Source organism: Pongo abelii, chromosome 12 (genome assembly GCF_028885655.2).
Source record: "Pongo abelii isolate AG06213 chromosome 12, NHGRI_mPonAbe1-v2.0_pri, whole genome shotgun sequence".
NCBI lineage: Eukaryota > Metazoa > Chordata > Mammalia > Primates > Hominidae > Pongo > Pongo abelii.
The window spans coordinates 59,303,020-59,325,684 of NC_071997.2; the positions used below are offsets into that span (position 1 = coordinate 59,303,020).

Genomic DNA, 22,665 nt, shown 5'->3' on the forward strand with positions numbered 1-22,665 from the left:
AGTTTGAGACCAGTCCAGGCAACATGGTGAAACCCCGTCTCTACAAAAAATATAAAAATTATCCAGGTGTGGTGACACATGCCTGTAGTCCCAGCTACTCTAGATGGTGAGGTGGGAGAATCACCCGAGTCCAGGAAGTGGAGGTTGTAGTGAGCTATGATCGTGCCACTGCACTCCAGCCTGGGTGACAAAGTGAGACTCTGTCTCAAAAATAAAACAAAAATTCCTTGCTCCTTTGGAAGTCTCACTTATCTGCTGAGATGACTGGGGGTATGAATGTGCTGGGGACCAAGGCCTAGTGGGGCAGAGCAGGCTGGTTGCACAGGGCTCCCTCTGGGGTATGGAGAGCTTGCTGGGCAGACAAATGCTTTCTTCACTTCAAGGTTGGGAGATTTGTGTGGGCTGAGAGTTGGGAGGCGGGGGGAAATGTCTCATAGTTTGCTTGAAATAAAGTTCTAAAATCACAGTACCTTGCAGATAATTATGTATTTTAATCATTTACTTCCTATAGGCGAGACAGTGAGTTTTTTCTAGTGCTGCTCCTTGGCTGGTTTGTGCAGTGGAGAGGGGTCATAATTTCCAAGAGTCACACTGGGCAGGTTTTAAAATAGACACTGATGCCTGGAGGCCACCCCCAGAGCAATAGAATCAGAATCCTTGAGTGTATGGCCTGGTTTTTGAGGTACCCAGGTGGTTCAGGGTGCAGCTGATTCAGGACTACTGGGCTGGCCCAGCCTTTCTACTTTGGGCTGTAGGTTCAGTGAGTATATTATTCCTAATCCCGAAGAGCAGTAATTTGGAGGTCTGGTGTGTGTAGTTGTGGGGCAGTGTCAGCTTCTTCTGGGATCTTTGCCCTCTGCTGCTGCTCCCAAGGCCTGCTCTTCCCTGGGGGGCCTGTAGATGGGAGAGAGCTGGCTGGTGGAGGTGGGAAGGTAGCTGCTGCTGTAGGCCCTGGCTCCTGCTGAGAATTAGCTGACTCACCTTTCTTGTGAAGGGAAAGAGAAGGAATCACTTGGCTGACTCATTCTTCCGGTAAATAAAAAGGGGAGGAAAAACATCCACCGATTGTGTGATTGGGTAAAGATGGGAGCTGAATTTGGGAGGGCGGGGGTAAAAGATGGGAACTGAATTTGGGAGGGAGGCTATATATTTTGAACTATTGAGAAAATAAAAATGAACTGAGACTGAGAAAGTAAAAACCTTCCTTGCCATTCATCAGACAGGGAGGACAGACACAGAGCCAGCTGCAAAGAAACAATGTTTCTCATGAGGACCCACAGGATCTATAAAGTATGGAACAACCTTCTTCCCGTAACCACCTCTTTCATACTCATGTCTCACTCTATAAGGTCCTAGACTGCCAGGAACTTTGCTGTTTAAGTCATATCATTAGGAATGAACCATCTACCTCTTGATTGGCAGGTCTAAGTCACTTTGCCTCGGAGAATCAACCCATAGCTGCACATAAGGGGTTTCTGGTCACAACATTTCTCGTTAATCTTAACTTTATAGTTTTTAAGGAAACGAGACCCTGAGTGGTTGGTCCAGACCTATGATGACTCCTTTTCACACAGTCTTGCTTTGCTTGGAGCCTATTGAAGCACTGCTTCATTTACATTTTACTCTATCTTCCTTAAATTATATACTAAATATTTTTCTTTGTTTGGCAAGGCACCCCATAATTCTTCTGCTGTGGTGCCTTTCTTTGTTGAGTGAGTCAGTAAATCTGACTTGGTCAGACTATAGGTTTGTCTCTATAGTGGGTGGGGTGGGGGTCTCAGGGCAATCTGTACCTGACATTTCCAATTCAGAGTCTCTTTCTTGAATCTCGGTCCAAATGTTTGCTGAAAAATTACATCTGGAAGGCCCTTTAAATATCTCAGACTGATATGACCAATACAGAGTTTTTATCTTCTTTCCACTTAATCAGTATGCTTCTTGGTGTCCCTATTCTGGTTAACAGACATTCATGTCTCACTAGAAAGTGAGGCATCATCTGTGGCTGCTCTTCCTCATTTCCCCACAGTCAGTCAGCCTTGCTACCTCCAGGACCTAGCACAGTGCTGGGTGAATAGTGCTGGGCACACAGTAGATCCTCAGTAGTGGGTTGAATGATGAATGAATGAAGAGACCACAGGAGTCTGGTGCAGCTTCTGATCCTAAGCTTTATGCTTTCATCCTCTTGCATATACCCTCCTCTGCTAGGTAAACTCATCCACCCCTTGGTCCCAGCTCCTCTGGGACACCTCCTTGACTTACACTAGGAAGACATAGGAAGAACTCTGTGTGTCCCCAGTGTACTTTGCGATGCTTCATTTAAACTCTGATCAGTGTTTTGTAGTTATTTGTTTATAGTTGTTAGTCTGTCTTGATGGGCTCTGAGCTCTTTGAGGGCTTGTTCATTTGGTGTCTGTCCCCTGAGCCTAGCTCATTAGGAGTTTGTAGGTGTTTGTGGAACAAAATGCCTTGTATGGGAGTCTCCCCCAGTAGCTGTGGTCGAAAGTGACACAAGAAGGCTGGCAGGGCTGGGACAGGATGAAGACAGTGCCAGACCATAGGACAAGTCAAAGGCTGAAGTTTCTGCTGGACCATCTTCAAGAAGTTGCTTCACTCAGGCCATTCTACTTCCAGGTTCTCTCCTCTGCCCCCTGCTCATCCTCTTTCCTGCTTGGACCACTAGCTGCCATACTGTTACCCTTTCCTAATCCTGCCCTCCCTTCAAAGCCCAGCCCAGCTCTACCCCACCCAGAAGCCTTGAGGCCATTGGCTGCTCATCAGCCCACTCATGGATTCTTGTGGCAGAAGACTCTTCCTTCCAGATATGTAAGGAGACTTCGAATCACAGAGGATAAGGAAGGAACATTCAATAGCCCATGTCCTTCAGGAGCTCATAATCAAGTATAATACTTAAAATATCAGTTCATGTTTTACTTTATTTTATTTTTGGAGACAGGCTTTCACTCTGTCACCCAGGTTGGAGTGCAGTGGCATGATCATAGCTCACTGCAGCCTCGAACTCCTGGGCTGAAGTGGTCCTCCTACCTCAGCCTCCTAAGTAACTGGGACTACAGGTGCATACCACCATGCCTGGCTAATTTTTTAAATTTTTTTGTAGAAATGGGGTTTCACTGTGTTGCCCAGGTTGATTGCAAACTCCTGGGCTCAAGTGATCCTATCACTTCAGCCTCCCAAGTAGCTGGGATTATAGGAGCAAGCCACTGTGACTGGCTTGCATTTTACTCGAAATATGTATTTTTAAATGTAATATCATTTCTGTATATTATGTATAATATTGTTTTTTTATTTCAAAAGCAATTTAAAGATCTGGAAATATAAATCATACATAAGCCTATTACCCAGAGGCAATCTCTATTGGCATTTTAGTGTATTTTCATCTAGCTTTTTTGAAAATATAATTTTTACCTTTTTATTTTGAAACACTTTTAGTCTTACAGAAAGGTTGCAAGAAGAATGAGGAAAACTTCCCTATTTGCCTAGATCTACCAATTTTTAACATCTTATCACATTTCCTTTATTCTTTTTTTCTACAGGTAATGATAAAGTCTGGAAAGATAGCAAATATACATGATATCATTAGGACATCTTCAATCTGCATTCAATTATAGTATCTACATTTCCAGATGTTATGGCTGCCCTGTATTTTTACACGTTATTTTTCTTCAACTATTTACAAATAGGTTGTATTCATTCATCTCCTAATACATCAGAGTATATGACTTTTTTTTTTTTTCTTTGAGACAGAGTCTTGCTCTGTCGCCTAGGCTGGAGTGCAGTGGCGTGATCTCTGCTCGTTGCAACCTCCACCTCCTAGGTTCAAGCGATTCTCCTGCCTCAGTCTCCCAAGTAGCTGGGATTGCACTACCACACCTGGCTAATTTTTATATTTTTAGTATGGATGGGGTTTCACCATGTTGGCCAGGCTGGTCTTGAACCCTTGACCTCAGGTGATCCACCTGCCTTGGTCTCCCAGAGTGCTGGGATTACAGGCATGAGCCACCGCGCCCGGTCCAGCATATATCTTTTAAGAACAAGGACATTCTTGGCCAGGTGCGGTGGCTCACGCCTGTAATCCCAGCACTTTGGGAGGCCGAGGTGGGCAGATCATGAGGTCAGGAGATCGAGACCATGCTGGCTAACATGGTGAAACCCCGTCTCTACTAAAAATACAAAAAAAATAAGCCGGGCGTGGTGTCACTGGCCTGTAGTCACAGGTACTCGGGAGGCTGAGGCAGGAGAATTGTTAACTCAGGAGGCAGAGGTTGCAGTGAGTTGAGATCGTGCCATTGCGCTCCAGCCTGGGTGACAGACTTAGACTCTGTCTTAAAAAAAAAAAAAAAAGAACAAGGACATTCTCTTATATAACCACAGTGTAGTAATTATATTCAGGAAACTTAACATGGATACAACACTTTTATTAACCTATGGTCCATATTCCACTTTTGTCACTTGTCTCAGCAATGCTCTTGAGAGCATTCCTCCCTCTACGCCAGGATCCAGTCCCGAGTTACACAGTGCATCTAGTTGTCTCTTTAGTTTCTTTAATGTGGAACAGTCTCATTCCCACTCTTTCTTTGTCTTTATGACATTGACATACTTGATGAACAAAACCAATTAATTTATGGAATGTCCGTCAGTGTGGGTTTGTTTTGTTTTCTTGTGATTAAATTTATTTAGTCCCTTTGGAATATTATGTGAGTGATGCTGTGAACTTCTCGGGGTATCACATTTGGAAGAACACAATGTCCCACCTACCCTTCGTTGATCCTTTTAACATGTCCCCATCATTTTTTGGGGGTAAGACTTCATTACTTTCTGGTGCAACAAAATGTACCAGTTTCATCTTGTACCCTCCCTACCCCAGCCTTTGAATCCACTCCTTTCCTAAGGAACCCTGGTCTCTGTTAGCGGACCAGGATCTGGATGTCATTTGGTCTTTGTGCTTTTCACTTAGTATCGGTCTAGCTCTGTTTATCCCCTTGTTTATTGAGTTGGAATCACTCTGCTTATATGCATTTCATAAAATTTTAAGCATTATTCCATGTCATAAATGTTTGAAAACATAGTTTTAAAGGCTCCATAGTATTCAGTCATATGAATGGACCATCATTTATTTAACTATCCACCTTTGTAAATAATGCAGCAGTGAATATCCTTGGTATGTACACCTGATCAGATCTTTGAACATCTTGGATTGTTTCCTTCGACTACATTCTTAGAGGTGAAATTTTGCCAGGATAGCATTGTGAGCCTCCCTTATGTATGTTTTTAATGGGGAAATGGTCCGGGCTGTGTGGATTATAAGAGGTTAGAGAGGCAGCTGTTTCTGTTAGGAATGGACTGAAGCTTGATCTGGTTTGTGAGAGACAGCACCTGGATAGGGGTGGTATTAGGGGTTAGAGGTTGCTTCATGCAGGGGTGCCATGGTGGGAGAGAAATGGAGGTGGGATGAGAACTGGTGTGTGGGGGGACTTTGAGGTGACCTGGAGCCTATTGCAGGGTCTTTATTGGGAAGGGAAAGGAACAGGAATTGGCTGCAGGGTCTGGTGTCCTACTAAATAAGGGGAGGGAATGTGGAGGCTTCTATTTCCTCCAGTGTGCAAAGGATGGTGCTTGGAGAGTTGTGGGGCTCCAGAGAGGAATTTGGGGCAGAGCCCGGAGTGTAGTGAGGCATGAACCCCAGCGATTGCAGCTTCCCCTTCATCCCCGAGCTTGGCACCCTCTGTCTTCCCCTTGAGCTCAGCTTTGCCCAGCTGGCTTAGTCCCCAGGGCAGAAGGCCCAGCAGCCGGGTTGCTTGGTTTCCTTTCATTGTGCTCTAATGCCTGTGGCTGCGCTTAGCATAAAGCCCTCCTTTACCACGGTCCCTGCTCTGGGGCAAGGTTGGGGGAGCTGCCTCTTGTCCTGCACCTCAGCAGCTACAGGGCTCTGGGTGAAGGAGGGCCTGAGGATTGTGAGCTCAGTGCTTTCAGGCTTGAGCTGCCCTTGGGGATCTCCCCCTGGAGGCAGAGCTGGACCTTGGGGAGGGACCCTGTGCGGGGTAGGCAGGATGCTCTATCACTCAAGGTCCTGAGCAAGGCAGGGAGGCTGGGAGAGGGCTGGGGACCAGGCCTCACCTTCAGCCTACATGTCCAGGGATGCTTGGGAGCTTTTAATAGGCTCAGAATAGATCTCAGGGCATTGGGAGAGAGAGGGGAAAATGGAAGTCACCTGGAAGAGCAGATGGGCCTGTCCTTGAGTATCTCAGTGGTCTCTCTGAGTTGACTTTGGAAAACTCTCAGCCCCAGGAAAGCTGTCCTCAGATTTCTGAGGCCTCATTGGCATTTATCACCCACACGAGGAGTCCTGGGGACCAGGGCACCCCAATCATAAAGGGTGGGGCTCCCCAGTGTCTGGAGAAGGGTGTGCAGCAGCTGATCCATTCACTCTTCTCTCTCATCCTCTTCTTCAGACGTCCTTCTATGGCCGCTTCAGGCACTTCTTGGATATCATCGACCCTCGCACACTCTTTGTCACTGAGGTAAGTCATGGCTGTCACCCTCAGTGGCTCTTTGGCCTTTGTACCTTGTCATTTCAGAATATGTGGGTCATTAATGGAGGGTGAGGATGGGGGAGTGAAGAGAATAGGGGAGGTGGGAGGTGAGAGGAAGGTAACAAATTCTCTCTACCTGTAGCTGTCTGTTTTTGTATCTGTGTGTCTGTCTGTCTCTATCTGAGTTCATACATTGTGCTGTATGCTTTTTACATTACGTCATTTGGCTCTCACAACACCCTTTTGGGATAGATATTATTGTTATTCTTTAAAACTTTAAAGAAATTATTATCAAGTACATAAGTTATTTGCTCATTAGAAAAGTTCAAACAGTACAAATATGTTTAAGTAGAAAAAAGTATCCTTTAATCATCCTCCCTACTTAGTTCCCTCCTCTCATAGGTAACAGCTGTTAATGGCTTTTAATATCAGGTTATTAAGGTATAATTTACCTTTCTTATGTGTGCAGTTCTTCAAGTTTTGACAGCCATATTCAGTCGTGTATCCACCATCACAGTTGTATTAGTTCGGTCTCACACTGCTAGAAAGAAATTCCCAAGATGGGGTAATTAATAAAAGAAAGTGGTTTAATTGTCTCACAGTTCCTCATGGCTGGGGAGGCCTCAGGAAATGATCATGGTGGAAGGGGAAGCAGGCACCTTCTTCACAAGGTGGCAGGAGAGAGAGGAATGGAGGAGGAGCTTCTGAGCACTTATAAAACCATCAGATCTCATGAGAACTCACTATCATGAGAACAGCATGGGGGAACCATCCCCATTATTCAGTCACCTCCCACCATGTCCTCTCTCAACATGTGGGGATTATGGGGTTTACAATTTGAGATGAGGTTTGGGTGGGGACACAGAAGCAAACCATATGGACAATCAAGATGTGAAGCATTTTCATCACCCTACATGTTTTCTCATACGTCTTTATAATCATTTCTTCCCTGTCTTCACCCCCTGTCAACCAATCATCTGCTTTCTGTTTCTATTGTTTTGCTGTTTCCAGAATGTCATATAAATGGAATCCTACAGTATGCAGCCTTCTGCATCTGGCTTCTTTACCTTAACACAATGCTTTTGAGGCTGGGTGCAATGGCTCACACCTGTAATCTCATCACTTTGGGAGGCTGAGGCAGGAGGATTGCTGGAGCCCAGGAGTTCAAGACCAGCCTGGGCAACATAGTGAGACCTGTCTCTACAAAATTTTAAAAAATTAGCCAAGTGTGGTGGTGCATGCTTGTAGTCCCAGCTACTCGAGAGGCTCAGGTGGGAGGATCGCTTGAGCCTGAGAGGTTGAGGCTGCAGTGAACCATGATTGTAACACTGCACTCCAGCCTGAGTAACAGAGTGAGACCCTATCTTTAAAAAAAAATGTTTTTGGGATTCATTTGTGTCATTGCATGTATTAGTAGTTAATCCCTTCTTACTGCTGAGTAGTGTCCCATTGAAAGGATGTTCCAGAATTTGTTTATCCATTCACTTGTTGATAAACACCTGGATTCTTTCCAGTTTTTTGGCTATTATTAATAAAACTATATGAACATTCTTTGTGTGGATGTATGCTTTCATTTCTCTTGAAGGAATTAAGAATGGGATTGCTAGATCCTATGATAAGTGTGGTAAATATATGTTTAACTTTGTCAGAAACTGCCAAACTGTTGTTCAAAGAGTTGTACATTTTACATTTCCAACAGCAGTGTATGAGAGTTCCAGTTGCTCCACTTCCTCACCAATTCTTGCTATTGTCAAATTTAAAAATCTTTTTTTATTTCAGCCATTCTAAGAAGTATGTCTCGACAGACTTTTTTTGTTGTTTTTTTTGGTTTTTTTTTTGAGACGGAGTTTTGCTCTTGTTGCCCAGATGGGAGTGCAATGGTGCGATCCCGGCTCACTGCAACCTCTGCCTCCTGGGTTCAAGCAATTCTCCTGCCTCAGCCTCCCGAGTAGCTGGGATTACAGGTGTGCACCACCACGCCCGGCTAATTTTGTATTTTTAGTAGAGTTGGGGTTTCTCCATGTTGGTCAGGCTGGTCTTGAACTCTCAACCTCGGGTGATCTGCCCACCTCAGCCTCCCAAAGTGCTGGGATTACAGGTGTGAGCAACTGCACCCGGCCTTGACATACTTTTTTTTTTTTTTTTTTTTTTTTGAGACAGAGTCTCACTCTTGTCCCCCAGGCTGAAGTGCAGTGGCACGATCTCAGCTCACTGCAACCTCCGCCTCCCAGGTTCAAGTGATTCTTCTGCCTCGGCCTCCAAATTAGCTGGGATTACAGGCACCTGCCACCACAACAGGCTAATTTGACAGACTTTTTATATGTATTTACAAATGCATGTAGGAATACATGTACATATAAAATGTTAAATATTATTTATTTTTATTTATTTATTTTTGAGATAGGTCTTGCCCTGTTGCCCAGGCTGGAGTGCAGTGGCATGTTCTCAGCTCATTGCAGCCTCCACTTCCCGGGTTCAAGTGATTCTCGTGACTCAGCCTCCTGAGTAGCTGGGATTACAGGCATGCACCATCACACGTGGCTAATTTTTGTATTTTAGCAGAGACTGAGTTTTGCCATGTTGGCCAGGCTTGTCTCAAACTCCTGGCCTCAAGACATTCACCCCTCTCGGCCAGGCCCGGTGGCTTATGCCTGCAATCCTGGCACTTTGGGAGGCCAAGACGGGCAGATCACGAGGTCAGGAGATCAGGACCATCCTGGCTAACATGGTGAAACCCGGTCTCTACTGAAAATACAAAAAAATTAGCCAGGTGTGGTAGTGGGTGCCTGTAGTCCCAGCTACTCGGGAAGCTGAGGCAGGAGAATGGTGTGAACTCGGGAGGCAGAGCTTGCAGTGAGCCGAGATCGTGCCACTGCGCCGAGATCGTGCCACTGTGCTCCAGCCTGGGCAACAGAGGGAGACTCCGTCTCAAAAAGAAAAAAAAAAAAGAAAAAAAATCCACCCGTCTCAGCCTACCAAATTACTGAGATTATAGGCGGGAGTCACCGTGCCCAGCCTAAAATGTCAAATATTTATTAAGTACTATCAACAAGGCAATTTGTAAGCATTTTACATGCATTAACTTATCAGATTAACTCAAAGCAGCCCTAAGATGTGGATGCTATTATAAGTTCCATTTTACAGACGAAGAAAAAGACAGACTGGAAGTTAAGCCTCATACATATGGTGCTGGCAAGTGATGGAGCCAGGTTATGAACCTGGGGACGCTTGTCTCCAGACCCTTATTCTCACCCCATTTGCATTCCTGTTCAAATAACTTGAGTTTAGGGAACTTGCCCAAGATTACAAGGCAGAAGGCCTGAGCTTTGGCCCTGGCCCTCACATGGGCAGCACTTCACTGCACATCTTCTCTGTGCAGACATTGGCTTACTTGCTTTAAGCCCTGGAGTTGACCAGCTCTGGGAGAGAAAAGCCACGATAGAAAGGAGCACAAGGCTTGCTGGGCACCTGGGCCTAGAACCATCCCCCCTCATGTCCAGGGGAGCAGCCCAGTAACATGAAATGTGGGAATTACCCTGACAGGTGGTTTCCTACTGCATCTCAGAAGGACAAAGGGCATAGGTATTTTAGTAGCTTACCTGGGCTCTGTCTGGATTCTCCTAAGAAGTAATCAAGGAATAATCAATGCAATTACATAAAAAGTTGGAAGAGCACAAAACTAGAGAAACTACTTATCTGGCCCACCTAATGTGTGATTCTAGAAAGTTCCAGAACTGCAAAACTGGACACATTTGCAGTCCTAAAATCCCAACATAAATGCCACCTATTTGGTGGAGGAGTCAGCCGAGACTTAAAGGATAGAGGTGCTAATGGTGGACTTCAAGGCACATTGAGACATGGTAGAGGGAGACGTGGGAAGCAGGGAGGTATTTCATTGCTTGCCAGATTACCATGATCAGGCAGGGGCTTTGGTGATGGATGAGCAGCTACAGGGTGGCATGCTGCCTGTGCCAGAAGGGTCCCCCCTCCCTTTTCCCAGTCCCTCCTCCTCCCATTCTCGGACCATTTCATTTCACTACTCTCCTCCTTGTACCACAATTTTATTCTTCAACTCTTACATTTTGAAAGACCCCAACATTCTTGTACATTTTTGGCCCGTTTCTCCTATGAGTAAATTTTTTAAATTTCATACTTAAAAAAACTATTAATTTAAATATCAAGGCAACTTAAATATTTACTGACTAGAAAATAATGAAGGCAACTCCAATTTTGAGTATTTTTCAAATTTCAATGTTCCTTTCTGTCATCAGAGATTCAGATAGACTTTGTAGAAAGATCTGCACCTCTCCTCCCCACTGTACTCCAGTTGGGGATTGTTTCCAGGGCTACCTGCTGGCCTTTTTGAAAGCTTCTGCCAACAGAAGATCTTCTAGGCTCTACAAACTCTGGAAGGGCCATGAATGGGACCTCTAGGCTAGCAAGATAGCGGCCATACTCCTCATTGGCTCTAGTCTAGGCAGGTTATTTAGCAAGGTCATCTCCATCAATGCAATGGGAAATTAGAGGCCTCTGAGTCCCTCCCCATGAGCTATGGGGCACTGGGAGGGCCAGGCTCCCCCTCAATGCTGGAGTCAGTCCACAGACCATGGCTCTTAAATACTGTTTTCCTCCCAGGGCCCTTGGCTGGTGTCCTGGGAGGGAGCGCGGGGTGGTTGCTGCTTAGCTGGAGGAAATTTGGATGAACCCATTTGTCTGTGATGAAGAGAGAACAGTAGAGGTCATGAGGACTTGAGGAGTGGCTCTGGAAGCTGGGGGGTCCAGAAGTAGAAAGATCCTAGGCAGCTTGAGCCATCTGGTGACCTGGTTCTGAGGGACATTAGCTGAACCAATGGAGAAACTCCTCTTGAGGGAATTTTGCAGGTACTTCTTTGTAGTTTATAACTGACCACGCTTTAAAAAGATCCCAACCCTTGTATGTGTAATAAGGCAGAGGAAATTTTATTCACTGTAATTTTTCTTAGGAAGAAGGCTGTCTTTGTTCTAAGAATGCCTTGAACAAAGCTTCAGAGGAGGAGGTTGCTCTGCTTTACAGAGGAGAAGAATGGTGCATTTTGATCCTAAATGGAGAAAGGAGAGGGAAGGAAGAGGAGGAAAAAAACAGCGGGAAGGAGAGCATGATGAGCTGAAAGACCAATAAAGAAATGCCACAATGAGGTGTGGCCGGGGGCTCTTTTGAGATGAGTGATGCTGACTGTGTTTGTGAGAACTGTGAATTTGCGCTGTTATTCCTTCTACCATAACTCCTGGGAAGTTGTCAGCAAAATATGCCTGGTTTGTGAAATCTCTGCAAGAGATTATTTGGGGGATTGTTTTTTTTTTTTTTTTTTTTTTGAGGCAGAGTCTTACTCTGTTGCCCAGGCTGGAGTGTGGTGACATCTTGGCTCACTGCAGCCTCTGCCTCCTGGGCTCAAGCAATTCTCATGCTTCAGCCTCCTGAGTAGCTGGGACTACAAGTGCATGCCACCATGCTCAGATAATTTTTGTATTTTTGTAGAGACGGGGTTTTGCCATGTTGGCCAGGCTGGTCTTGAACTCCTAACCTCAAGTGATCCGCCCACCTTGGCCTCCCAGAGTGCTGGGATTACAGGCATGAGCTACTGTGTCTGGCCATGTTGGGGAATCTTGAAGGGCTATGAGTCTCCTTGCCAGGGTGCAGTGTGTGCAGAATTATTTTCAATGAAGGAAACTACCAGGAACTTGCAGAAGCAAAAGGGAGAAATCTTTGGCCTTCTCTGTAGGCCAGGGAATTAGATCTAGATCTCTAAAGGCAAGGCTGTATGACATCTGAATTACTCTTAATTATGGACCAAAGATGGAAGGCATTTGCTATCCTGAATTCAATAATTACTCGAGGAAATGAATGGCTGACGGATTATCATCATGAAGGGCATAGAAAACTAACTGAAATAGTATTAATAACAATTCAATACTAGAACTCATGTCATAATCTGAAACTATTTGGGGTGTATTATAGGATAGAATAAATAATTATACTGATGTGGAGAACCAGCATTTTCACCGTGGGAGATGAGAGATACAAATACAGAGTAGGGGAAAAGACAAAGAACTATGTGATGTTGTATTTCAATTGGAGGTACCAATATGCACTCATCACACACACACACACACACACACTCACTCTCTCTCTTACATTTTCTAATTTTCTGGCTCTGTTTTCTGAAAGGGCCTAAAACTTTTGACACCACAGTAACTATGAACACACGTAGCACCCAGATCTTGGTTTGTAAATACTGCTACCCACGAAAAGGAACGAGGGCTTCCTGGATAAATGGTGGATTCCAGGTCTGAGGCTGCAAGTGTTGCTACAGAAAGCGAGGAAGTGCTCGAAGAATGATGGAGACACAGGAACTGGCTTAAAAGGAAATCCACTGGCTGCATTGGGACAATTTGAGCATTAAGAAAAACAGCAATGGATTGTAACACATTAAATTAAAAAAAAAATCCGTGAATTCATAAGCTATGGTTTGAATGTGTCCACTCCATACATAATGGTGAATGTGATAGTATTAAGAGGTGAGGTCTTTACGAGATGGTTAGGCTGTGACTGGGATTAAAACCTTTATAAAAAAGGCTTCCCACAGCTGCTAGGGTCCCTTGCCTTTCTGCCTTCTTCCCTGTGAGGACACAATATTTCTCCCCTCTGAAGGATGCAGACCTCACCAGACACTGAATGCTGGTTCCTTGATCTTGGACTTCCAGCCTCCAGAACTATGAGAAATAAATTTCTGTTCTTTGTAAATTACCCGCCTGTGGTATTCTGTTATAGCAGCACAGACGGACTACAACAGAAATTGATACCACAGAAGTGGGGTGTTGCTATAACAAATACCTAAAAATGTGGAAGCAGCTCTGGAGCTTGGTAAAGGGTAGAGGCTGGAGTGGTTTTGAAATGAGTGCTGGAAGGCTGGGGGCGGTAACTCACGCCTGTAATCCCAGCACTTTGGGAGGCCGAGGCAGGTGGATCACAAGGTCAGGAGTTCAAGACCAGCCTGGCCAAGATGGTAAAACCCCGTCTCTACTAAAAATACAAAAATTAGCCAGATGTGGTGATAGGTGCCTTTAATCCCAGCTACTCGGGAGGCTGAGGCAGAGAATTGCTTGAACCCGGGAGGCAGAGGTTGCAGTGAGCTGAGATTGCACCACTGCACTCCAGCCTGGGCGACAGAGTGAGACTCCATCTCAAAAAAAAAAAAAAAGAAAGTGCTGGAAAAAGTCTCACTGCCATGAACAGAGCAATAAAGGCGATTCAGTTGAGGGCTCAGACGAGAAGAGCTGTAGGGAAAGCCTCCTTCCTTTTAGAATTAACTTATGGGATAGTGACAGTGAAGACCCTTCTGATAAGGTGTGAGACAGAAATGAGGAACAAGGTATTAGAAATGGGAGAAAGGCCATTTTTACTACAGTGACAAAGAACTTGGCCAAATTATGCCTGTGTCCTAGGACTTCGTGGAAGGCAGGGCTTGAGAGCAATGAACTAGGATATGTGGCAGAAGAAATCTCTAGGCAGCAAAGCATTCAGGATGCTTCATGGCTTCTCTTAACTGCTTATAGTAAAATGTAAGAAGAGCAAAACAATTCAAAGATAGAATTTATAATGAAAAGGGAAGCTGAACATACATATTTGGAAAATTCTCAGCCTGGCCATGTAAAGAATAAAAAATCATGTTTAGGAGAAACCAGCAGTGTGGCCAAGTGACCATTTGATAAGGAGATTAGTATGGCTAGAAGGAAGCCAGGTGCTATTCATTAAGACAATGCGAGAATGACCCCTGAAGGCATTTCAGATCTTTGAGGTTGCCACATCCATCACAGACCCAGAGTGCCAAGGCCTTAGGGGCAGAAGTTTCTAAGAGGGGGGTGTAGAGTGTCTGTGGGGCTTCAGGGCTCACTGCCCCTTGTCTCTGCCCGCCATATTCTGGCACATTGCTTCTCAGCCACCCCAGCTGTGGCTCAGGCAGACCCAGGTGCAGCTTGGGCCACTGCTCCAGAGGGCACAAGCATAAGCCTTGGCAGCATCCATGTGGTGCTAACTCTGCAGGTGTGTGTATGAGCTGTGGCTGCGGCCCTACCTCCATCGAGATTTCAAAGGATGTTGCAGACAGCCTTGGGGCCCACAAAGAGAGTTGCTGCAGGGGTGGAACCACTGCAGTTTCCACCAGGGCAATGTTTAGTGGCATTGTGGGGATAGGGCTGTCTCTGCAACCCCAGAACAATAGAGCCACCAGCATGCTGCACCAGCCTGGGAAAGCCGCAGGAATGCAACCTTAATGTGTGAGAGCTGAAGCATGGCTGTCTGGCAAAGCCATGGGGGTGGGGCTGTCCAAGGCCTTGGGGGCCTAACTCCTGCCCCAGTGTGTCTGGAAGGCAGGACATGGAATCAAAGATGATTCTCAAGATCGAATGTAGTTTGCCCTGTTGGATTTTAGATTTACTGAGGACCTGGTACTCCTTTTTTTTTTTTTTCATATTTCTCCCTTTTGGAAGATAAATATTCGTCTTGTGCCTGTCCCACCATTGTACCTTGTTTGATTTTACAGGCTCACGGCTGGAGGAAAATTTGCCTCAGGATGATTCACACCTTTGGGTCTCATCCATATCTAATTTAGAGGATTCTGGATGAGACTCTGACTTTAGACTTTTGAGTTGCTGCTGGAATGACTGACTTTTGGGGCTACTGAGATGGAATGAATATTTGTGAGAAGGACATAAATTTTGGGGGGCTAGGGTGAGATGCTATGGCTGAAATGTGTCCCATACAAAGTTCAGGTGTTGAAACTTAATGGCAAATGTGATAGTATTAAGAGGTGGGATCTTTAAGAGGCAATTAGGCCATGAGGGTCCCTCCCTCATGAATGGAATTAAGGCCCTTATAAAAGAGGCCTGGCCAGGTACGGTGACTCACGGCTGTAATCCCAGCACTTTGGGAGGCTAAGGCTCAAGAATCACTTGAGCCCAGGAGTTTGAGACCAGCCTGGGCAACATGGCCAGACCCCAACTCTTAAAAAAAATTTTCAAAAATTAGCTGGGTGTGGTGGCATGCACCTGTAGTCCCAGCTACTCGAATCAGTTGAGCCTGGGAGGTCGAGCCTGCAGTGAACTGTGATCACGCCACTGCACTCCAGTTTGGGTGACAGAGCAAGACACTGTCTCAAAAAATAAAAGAGGTTTCACAGAGGGTTTGGCTCTCTTGCCGTTCTGTCCTGTTGAGTACACAGCCTTCCTTCCCTCAGAAAGATGCTGCCCTTACCAGATACCAAATGCTGGTTCTTGATCTTGGACTTCCAGCTTCCAGAACTGTGAGAAATAAATTTCTGTTCTTTATAAATTATCTAGTCTGTGGCATTCTGTTATAGCAGCACAGTTAGTCTAAGATAACATAGTAATACTAAAAATGTGAATGGGGAAGCTCTTCTTTTTACCTTTGGTAACTCTCAGTGAAGTAACTGATTCTGTCCGGGATCATTAATAAATACTATTTCCAAAGAGTAAAACGTTTTTGGGAAACTGAATACTCATTCGCTCTCAAAGTATCACCGTGCAGATTACTTAGCAATTACAAAGGAGAAGAAAGGGTACCTTTATAATGGAGAACCTTAGAATGTCTTTCATTCAGAAATCTCGCTTCCAGAAATTTATCCAAAGGAATTAAGAGAAGTACAGTGAGATTTATATACAAGGATATTAATTGCAATGTTACCTATAATGCTGGACACCTTTTAGCCAGATGACCAAACTTAGCATCCCTAACAATTGAAAACAAACTGACATTGTGTGCTTCCTCATGTGATGTGATACTGGTAGTAATTCCTAAATACTGGAAGACATATAAAAGTCTGAAGAAAATAACTGCTCATCATCCAACCTGCTAGAAATAATCACCATTAACATTTTGGTGCATGTATGTGTGCAATATTGGGATGACTGGCCGGGCACAGTGGCTCATGCCTATAATCCCAGTACTTTGGAAGGCTGAGGCAGGTGGATCACCTGAGGTCAGGAGTTTGAGATCAGCTTGGGCAACATGGTGAAACCTCGTCTCTAGTAAAAATACAAAAATTAGCTGGGTGTGGTGGCACATGCCTGTAATCCCAGCTACTCCGGAGGCTGAGGCACAAGAATTTTGAACCCGGGAGGCGGAGGTTGCAGTGAGCCGAGATCACACCACTGCACTCCAGCCTGGGTGACAGAGGCTCTGTCTCAAAAACAAACAAAAAAACCAAAAAAATTGGGATGACTGATACAATATGTATGTATCTATATCTCTATATAAATATATATAGGGAATCATATGCACATATGCATATGTGTATATACATGATACACAGATGTCATACATGATTATATAGCAATGGATATCCATGGTATGCATGATACCTAAAGTATATACTTTTACCTATGAGTGTATGAGCATTTTTTCATGTCATGAAATGTTTTAAAATGTGTTTAACTGCATAATAATTCATCACATGGTTATTCTATAACTTAATTATTTACTCTATTGTTGACCATTTGGGTGGTTTCAAGTCTTTTTCATAAATAATATTGCAATAAATATCCTCATACAGAAATCTCACTGTTCTTCCTTTAATTCCGTTGGATAAATTTCTAGAAGAGGAATATCCAGATGAAAGACTTTAGATAAATATTTCCACATTTACTGTATTAGTCTGTTCTCACGCTGCTAATAAGGACATACTCAAGACTGGGTAATTATAAAGGAAAGAGGTTTAATGAACTCATAGTTCCACATGGCTGTGGAGGCCTCACAGTCATGGTAGAAGGTGAATGAGGAGCAAAGTCACATCTTACATGGTGGCAGGCAGGAGAGCTAGTGCAGGGGAACTCTGATTTATAAAACCATCAGATCTCATGAAACTTATTCACTACTATGAGAACAGTATGGGGGAAATTGCCCCATGATTCAATTATCTCCACCTGGCCCCACCCTTGACATGGGGGGATTATTATAATTTAGGGTGAGATTTTGGTGGAGACACAGCCAAACCATATCATTGTCCTGCAAATTATACCAACCTGTACCAAGATTTTATATATATATATATACACACACATATACATAAATATATATATACACACACCCCCACATATACATATATATATATATATATATATATATATATATATTATTTTTTTTCCAAGATGGAGTCTCGCTCTGTCACCCAGGCTGGAGTGCAGTGGTGCGATCTTGGCTCACTGCAACCTCCGCCTCCCAGATTCAAGCAATTCTCTGCCTCAGCCTACTGAGTAGCTGGGATTACAGGCGCCTGTCACCACGTCCAGCTAATTTTTGTATTTTTGGTAGAGATGGAGTTTCACCATCTTGGCCAGGCTGGTCTTGAACTCCTGACCTCATGATCCACCTGCCTTAGCCTCCCAAAGTGCTGGGATTACAGGTGTGAGCCACCGCGCCCAGCCCAAGATTTTATATTTATACTCTCAATAGCAGCAAGTGAGATGTTCATTTAAATGTATCGTAGAAAAAAAAGGGAAAAAATAACCAAACAGAAAAAAGAAAAAAATGTATTTTAGACAGCACTGGATAGTGTAACTTTAAAATCTTTGATGGAATTTTTAAATTTAAAACATCCCCATTGTCAGTACCCTTAGGTACTTCAAGTTCTTGTCCATCTGCATACATTTTGGCAATTATGACACTGAACATGCACTTTTTAAATTCTTTTCATTTCCAAGTCTTTATAACTTTAAAAATAGTTTTTGGGGTACAGTGGCAGTGATCATGGTTCACTGCAGCCTTAGCCTCCCAGGCTCGAGATCCTCCCACCTCAGCCTCACAAGTAGCTGGGACTACACCGTCTTTATTGTTTTTAAAAATCAAGTTTTGTGGCATAAATAACCATCCCATTAGACTTTTTGGTCTAACAGTTAGGTGGTTTCCTATCTTTTGCTTTCCTGGACAAAATAGCCTTAGACATATTACTTTTTTTTTTTTTTTTTGAGATGGAGTCTCGCTCTATTGCCCAGGCTGGAGTGCAGTGGCGTGATCTCGGTTCACTGTGGCCTCCACTTCCTGGGTTCAAGCGACTCTCCTGCCTGAGCCTCCTGAGTAGCTGGGACTACAGGTGTGTGCCACCATGCCCGGCTAATTTCTGTATTTTCAGTAGAGATGGGATTTCACCATGTTGGCCAGACGGTCTCGAACTCCTGACCTCAAGTAATCTGTCTGCCTCAACTTCCCAAAGTGTTGGGATTACAGGCGTGAGCCACTGCACCCAGCCAACATATCGCTTTTAGTTTTTGCTAAGTTTACTTTTTAGAGTAAATTCCAAGAGTAGGGTAGCCAGGCTGGAAGCCATGGTTGTTTTTAAAGTTCTTGGGATAAGTGGATCGGTTTCTTTCCTGAAGGGATAGGCTGCCTGTCATGCTGCTGGAACTGCATCAGTTTACCTCACTTGGCCTCCTAAGGTGAGTAGAGGTCAGGGCAGGGAAAGCGACGTGTCCCTGGTTCCCCTTCCCCTTCTTTGGGCCTCTCATAGGGTGGACTCCTGGCTGGTGGGAGCCAAGGACCCATCGCAGCACAGACAGGTAGAACCCTGGGGGTTCCAGGACTGCTGGGTGGGAACATGGAGTTGGTGATGGCTGAGGGAAGACAAGAGAAAGGCTTGGGACTTTGCCTGCACGTAACCATTACCTTGGGCCTCCAAGACCCACTGCTTGGAGGCGACTCTGGTAATGGTCAAGCCGTGGTAAGGATGCACGGCCCTGCCCTCAGTGGTGCAAGATTAGCCCAGTGAGAACAGTCAGCTACTGAACCATCAGGAGATGGTGGAACATAACCTCCCTGCCATCCTGCATGCCCCACTGCCAGTTCATCCCCCCACCCCCACCCCCTGCCACAGTCTTTTAGTTCTGTAACCGTTGGGGCTCCCAAACTCTCTACTTTGCCTGAAATGGCCCATGTTTCAGCTGTACCTACTTCCTCTAAGTGTGTTCTTTTTTTGTGTTAGGCTGGACTCAGCTTTGAGAGTAAAAGAGGCTATTTATTTTTTTACTTGGGGTGCCCTGCCTCAGAGGCCATCAGTTCTGGGGGGGGCTTTGGGCATTGCTGAGGTTTCTTTGGGAAATGGTTGCTGGCGTGAGTACAGCAGGTTCTTCTGTGTGGATGTCTCATGGAAATGGCTTGGAACTAGAGTTGAGGTTTCCTGGGATTTCTAGGTGTCACTCACCCACTCTGTGATCTTGGGCAAGGAAGTACCTTTCCCTCTTGGCCCCAGTTTTCTCAGAGAGGGGATGGCCCCCATGTTTCTAGCATGTGTACATGCAGAGGGGTAATCTTATCCACATCTCGTGTGAACAGGGCATGGTCTCTCCAAGAAGAGATGAGTTTTGCTTCCGATGACTCTTTCTCAGCTTTCCTTTTTGTGCCCCTTTTTCTTCCTTGTCCCTCTGTCCCCATTCCCCTCCATCGGGGTATCCTGCCCTCTTGCCACCCTTTCCCCTCAGGTGGGGCCTTGAGGCAGGACCAGTGGGGCCAGGATTCTCCTCTGTTCAAATTCTGTGCTGCTGGAGCAGATCTGGGCGCAGGCCCCTCCAGAGGGATCTTCTGGAGACCATGCCCCTCTCAAGTACATGGAGGGACTCTCATGGTGACACTTGCTGGCAGGCTGGCGATGGAGTAGCGTTTGGTAAGCAGCAGCCTGGGCTGTGTCCTCCCACTAACCCCAGCCGGGCCCCTCACAGCCTTTGTGTCCAGGGGCTGGTGCCTGTTTGTTTCTGGTTGAAAAGACTTCCTGCAGAGTTCACCCTGCCACCAACCTCCCAGCTTTTCCCGCCCCTCAAGTACCCGGGCCCTTCTGCTGAGCCTCACAGTCTAGGGCGTGTGAAGGGTTTAAACAGGGAGACTCTCCTCCCATTTCCCAAGTGTCTGTGATATAGGCCCTTTCTCTGAAGTGGGGACACCAGCCACTAGAACAACCAGGCCTCAGGGCCCTGTCCAGACAGCTGGCCTGAGGCCTTGCCTGTCCTACAGGCCTGGAGCCTCAGCCCCTTGGCCTTTGACAGAGGTTTCGTAAGGTCCAGGGCCAGCCTGTAGCTCTCAGAGGCAGAAAAGCAGGTTCCAGCTTCCTTCAGTCCTGGGCCCTCAGATTTGTCTGCAGGAACCTTGGATCTTGTTCTCCCTCAACCCATGCCCTTTGCCAAGATGAGGGCTCTTTGGAATTTATTCTTTTGGCAGGAGGGCTCCCTTTGATGACTGTGTCAAGTGAGATGGAATCTGGCCAGGTTGTTATAGGAACTCAGGAGAATCCCTGGAGTGGGAAAAATAATGAGAACATGGGGCCATTCACCATTCAGCGTTGGAAAGTAGAGCATTCATTGTCCGGGTCCGGAGGGGCAGGCTTGAGGGTGGGGGCCTCACTGCATCACTAGGAGGCTTTGGTGACATTGAGGGGGTGTGTGGTGGGGTGTGCAGAGTGAGGGTCTGACTAAACTTGGTTCAAATACTAAATCACCCACTTACTATTTGTGTGACCTTAAGCAAGTTAAAACAAATAACACAATCCAATTTTGTAGATAAACGTATTATGTCTAGAAGGAAAATCATCCTCACTTTTGGAGTTGTTATCTTAGGGGTATGTTTACAGATTTAAGATTACTTTTTGTACTTTTCCATTTTTTGTTCTGATATTTTCTTTAAACAGCATGAATTACTTGTACAATGGGGAAAAAATAAAAACAACCACAAAGCTATCTCCACTTTGGAAATGAACAGTATCCGGGAAAGGGCTCTTTGGAATCTAGGAGCTGCTAGACCCTTCCATATCTGGAAGGGGAGGGACAGTACTTTTCAGCCTTCAGGCCATTCCAAGTAAGAAAAGTGTTCCTGGCCCCCTGACTGCCTACGGTTCTGTCTTGGGCCAAGCCTGGCTTAGACCAGTGCTGGCCACCACGGTGTTTCACATGCTGGTGCTTCACATGCAGGCCTGAGGGGTCGAGGGTGGCCTCGCTGGTTTGTCTGTGTTGGCAGTTATTCCTGCTGCCATAGTACAGGAGGTGGCTGTTCATTTCCCACTCTGGCAGCCAGCTCAGAAAACCCTGTCTGGCCTACTGAGGGCCCTTCCTGAGGCTACATCCTTCTTTTAGACTAAGGGGCTTATGTTGAGGTCTCTGCACTCCCATGCCTAGCCAGTCTCATCTCTCCATCAAAAGGGGAACACAGCGGCTTCACTGGGTTTCTTCCCCCATGCTGGGCTTCCTTCGTGTCTGGGTCCCTCATCTGGACCTTGACACGAGCTTCCTTCTATCACTGTTGTCTGTTTATTGTTTTTTGCTGCTGTTTATTTATTTATTTATTTATTTATTTATTGGAGACAGGCTCACTCTGTCGCCCAGGCTGGAGTGCAGTGGTACGATCTCGGCCTACTGCAACCTTTGCCTCCCAGGTTCAAACGACTCTCGTGGCTTCGCTTCCTGAGTAGCTGGGAATACAGGCACCCACCATCACACCTGGCTAATTTTTTTGTATTTTTAGTAGAGATGGGGTTTTGTCTCAAACTCCTGGCTTCAAGTGATCCACCTGCTTGGCCTCTCAAAGCACTGGGATTACAGGCGTGGGCCACTGCACCTGGCCTGTTGTTTTTTGAGATAGGGTCTCATTCTGTCACCCATGCTGGAGTGTGGTGGTGCAAACACGGCTCACTGTAGCCTCAACCTCCCAGGCTCAATCAATCCTCCCATCTCAGCCTCCTTAGTTGCTGAGACTACAGGCACTCAGCACCATGCCTAGCTAATTTTTATTTTTTTTATTTTTTTATTTTTTGAGATGGAGTCTTGCTCTGTCTTGCAGGCTGGAGTGCGGTAGCGTGATCTCAGCTCACTGTAACCTCTACCTCCCAGGTTCAAGCGATTTTCCTGCCTCAGCCTCCTGAGTAGCTGGGATTACAGGTGCGCACCACTATGCCCTGCTAATTTTTGTATTTTTAGTAGAGACAGGGTTTCATCATGTTGGTCAGGCTGGTCTTGAACTCCTGACCTCGGGATCCACCCACCTCGGCCTCCCAAAGTGCTGGGATTACAGGCATGAGCCATTGTGTCTGGC

At 45.6% G+C, this 22,665-nt stretch overlaps 1 protein-coding gene across 5 annotated transcripts in view; it reads left to right on the forward strand.

The window, feature by feature from the left end:
- Window positions 1-22,665, forward strand: part of SFXN5 (sideroflexin 5) — a 131,481-nt gene that overhangs the window by 8,465 nt on the left and 100,351 nt on the right. For all 5 annotated transcript variants that reach the window (XM_024242047.3, XM_054548062.2, XM_002811899.6 and 2 more), the window contains exon 2: window positions 6,468-6,536. In XM_024242047.3, coding sequence (XP_024097815.2) covers window positions 6,468-6,536 — 69 coding nt within the window. The remainder of the gene's footprint in view (window positions 1-6,467; window positions 6,537-22,665) is intronic.